Source organism: Penaeus vannamei, chromosome 38, assembly GCF_042767895.1.
Source record: "Penaeus vannamei isolate JL-2024 chromosome 38, ASM4276789v1, whole genome shotgun sequence".
Taxonomy (NCBI): domain Eukaryota; kingdom Metazoa; phylum Arthropoda; class Malacostraca; order Decapoda; family Penaeidae; genus Penaeus; species Penaeus vannamei.
Window position 1 is genome coordinate 9,143,833 of NC_091586.1, and position 3,668 is coordinate 9,147,500.

Here is a 3,668-nt window from a genome sequence, read left to right on the forward strand (position 1 = left end):
GTTCCTATGTAATTTTCCCCGCATCAGCTTTGAGACATAAACATGGTTATATTGCCTAAAAATACTTAAAGCTGTTTTTTAAATATCATTTTGAGGTATAAAGCATATTTATATATGTCACAACTAAAGCTATTTTCTGCATTAGTTTAATTAAAAAATCATAATGTCGAAGGGAAATTTCCGCATTGATTTAGACTATAAAACGTGGTTATATGGTCTAAAGAAAGCCCTTTTGTGAATCAGTGAATTCTAAAGCATAGCTGTATACTCTAAGTAAAGATGTTTCCCGCGTTAGTTTGAACTATGAAACATGGATAATGTTTAAGTAAGTCTTTTTTGCACAAGTTTGCATTATAAAGCAAGACTATATGGCTTATGTAAAGCAGCTATCCATATCAATAATCATTATAAAGCATGGCTACATTAGCCAAGTAAAGCTGTCTGAATTATAAAGCGTCAAAATACCCGTCATACCTCAGGTACAAGGTGGCGAAGGACGGCGAGGTTGGCGAGTCTGTGACCCGAGTGATCTCACAAGCCCGTCCTCTCCGCACATCCGTCACTCTGACGGCCTGGCATCCTCAGGGCAGGGGGGGGGGGGGAGGCACCCTTTCTAAGGTAATAATGATCAATAAAAAGTTAATATCTATCTCAATATATCTTGGTGATTCCAAAATCTGATTGTATGTAAAGGCGCGGTAACCAGCAGCGAGTGTTTTGGGGGATGCGAAACCAAAGCCCTGTCGCTGGGTTAATTACACCCTGTTGTGACGATGGCTCGCTCAAAGCCATACATTATGACAGAATGTTGGAACCTTGGCACGGCTCTTGATAACGTCTGTCCCCTAAAAAGGCTCGACTAAAAATACAGACGACGTATGATATAGAAGCGGGTGACTAGTAGACAGCCAGTCGAACAGCAAGACTCATACCTGCAGGTAAGCTCTCAAAGGAGATGTGGGCCACTTAGAGCTGTCACTTGGAGTAGCGGCTAGATAACGTGTAGGAGAAAGATGTGTGATCCCGTGAATTTTGGTTTAAACTGATCGCCGGTTTTCACTTACTCATAAGTGCATAGTTTGTAAGATTTTCGATGTTCTGGCAGGTCTTGGGACGATTGTGCTCACGTGTAAGTTTAGGTCAGTCAGCCACAAAACTTTTGAAAGCTCCTAAACTTTATGCACAACTGACCAAAATTTTTGGCATCGGTAATTAACCTTTATTATATGCTTTCTTAAAACATGAAAACACTGCTAGATAATTTACTGGTCTTATTTAAGATGCCGCGTTACATTTTTTGTTTATTTTGCGTATGCATGTAGCTAGATTATGAAAAAAATCATCGGCAGGTATATCTTATATTTTGTTTCATTATTCTTTTTTACACAGATAAATTCAAGGAGTAACCATGTGTGACGACGATACTTGCGCACTTGTCTGCGACAATGGCTCCGGCCTCTGCAAGGCTGGCTTCGCCGGAGACGACGCCCCTCGTGCCGTCTTCCCCTCCATCGTCGGCCGCCCCCGTCACCAGGGTGTGATGGTCGGCATGGGTCAGAAGGACGCCTACGTCGGCGATGAGGCCCAGAGCAAGCGTGGTATCCTCACCCTCAAGTACCCCATCGAGCACGGTATCATCACTAACTGGGACGACATGGAGAAGATCTGGCATCACACTTTCTACAACGAACTCCGTGTTGCTCCTGAGGAATCTCCCGTCCTCCTCACTGAGGCTCCCCTCAACCCCAAGGCCAACCGCGAGAAGATGACCCAGATCATGTTCGAGACCTTCAGCTGCCCCGCCATGTACGTGGCCATCCAGGCCGTGCTGTCCCTCTACGCCTCTGGTCGTACCACTGGTATCGTCCTCGACTCTGGTGACGGTGTGTCCCACACTGTCCCCATCTACGAAGGTTATGCTCTTCCTCACGCCATCATGCGTCTCGACTTGGCCGGCCGTGACTTGACTGACTACCTCATGAAGATCATGACTGAGCGTGGCTACTCCTTCACCACCACCGCTGAACGTGAAATCGTTCGCGATATCAAGGAAAAACTTTGCTATGTCGCCCTCGACTTCGAGAACGAAATGGCACAGGCAGCTGCATCAACATCTCTCGAGAAGTCCTACGAACTTCCCGACGGTCAGGTCATTACAATTGGTAATGAACGTTTCCGTGCTCCCGAGGCCCTCTTCCAGCCTTCCTTCCTTGGTATGGAATCATCAGGTATTCATGAAACTGTTTATACATCCATCATGAAGTGCGACGTCGACATCAGGAAGGACCTGTACGCCAACACCGTCATGTCTGGAGGCACCACCATGTACCCTGGTATTGCTGACCGCATGCAGAAGGAAATCACAACCCTGGCTCCTTCCACCATCAAGATCAAGATCATTGCTCCTCCCGAGCGTAAATACTCCGTATGGATCGGCGGTTCCATTCTGGCTTCTCTTTCTACCTTCCAGGCTATGTGGATCACTAAGGAGGAATACGACGAGTCTGGCCCCGGCATCGTTCATCGCAAATGCTTCTAGATTATGCACTTTTATGCTTTACATTTGTTTTTAGATACAGCAATTAATAAAGATTTTGTCTTTTTTAAAGGTTATTTAAGTTACGGAAAAATCTTGCAACACATTCACACGCATACACACACACATATATATACATATACATATATATGTATATATATGTATATTTATGAACTACATAGACTATAAAAATATTGAAAATGCCGATGCAAATAACTAAACCACATTTAATGAAGAAATTCACCTTGGCAATAATAACAGCGAAAAAAATAATCAAATGATTAACAAAAATGATCATTCATAATAATGTCATGATTATTGATACTGACGATGACATAAATGATAATAAAATGATTGCCGTTAATCTGATAGATATGTAATGCAATGGTAGTAGTAGAAGGGAAAATGATCTTAACAGAGGTATTTACGATAACTATACTGATGATAAATACTACTGCTATTAATAATAATAATTACATTAATAACTGCATAAGTGAAAATATGCACATGCATGTATACTGCATCTGTGCACACACACACACACATATGTAAATATATCGTTCATTCCTGTTTTTGACGGAACTTCATGATCAGATTTCTTGATTTGGTTTCTTAACCAAACCAAGCTTTTCCTCCAGAAGAAGCTTGCCACGTTTTCAATGACGTGACAATTGTAAGTGAGTCCCAACATGGCTAATACACATGAGTGATTCCAGGGAAATTCTGCTGATTATTTCTTTGTGACCAATAGAACATAAACATTAATGATAATTTACTAAAACTCCACTACACGATAAATTCTCCTTGCAAAAGTCACTGTCATTAGGACAGACAATATTGCCCATACTTTGTTATCTTCCACTTTGTCTACGACCATCCACAACGAAGGTGAATGAGTCATCAGATATTGTGGCTGTTTGTTTACACTTAGAGCTTGGACTGGCCTTTTTTTTATTATTATTATTTTTTTGACGAATTTAGCTAGACGAGGCGTCGAAGCAAAGCATAACCTGTTTCGTTTCTGGAAAAAAATCTTTAGTATAAGAAATCTAAATATCATGGAAGTAATAACGAGGAACGCCGGATAACAGTCCCAATTTTCTGGAATTATCACTTCAGATGAGAAATTATA

General features: G+C 41.7%; 1 protein-coding gene across 1 annotated transcript; it reads left to right on the forward strand.

Moving 5' to 3' along the window:
* Positions 1–893: 893 nt before the first annotated feature.
* Positions 894–2,608, forward strand: LOC113813123 (actin, muscle). Its single transcript, XM_027365068.2, has 2 exons — positions 894–938; positions 1,390–2,608. Exon 2 carries the CDS (start codon positions 1,409–1,411, stop codon positions 2,537–2,539), a length of 1,131 nt encoding a protein of 376 aa, XP_027220869.1. The 5' UTR covers positions 894–938; positions 1,390–1,408; the 3' UTR covers positions 2,540–2,608.
* Positions 2,609–3,668: the final 1,060 nt, after the last annotated feature.

Coding starts and splice junctions, on each gene's coding strand:
- LOC113813123 (XM_027365068.2), top strand. CDS start 1,409: ATGTGTGACGACGATACTTGCGCACTTGTCTGCGACAATGGCTCCGGC.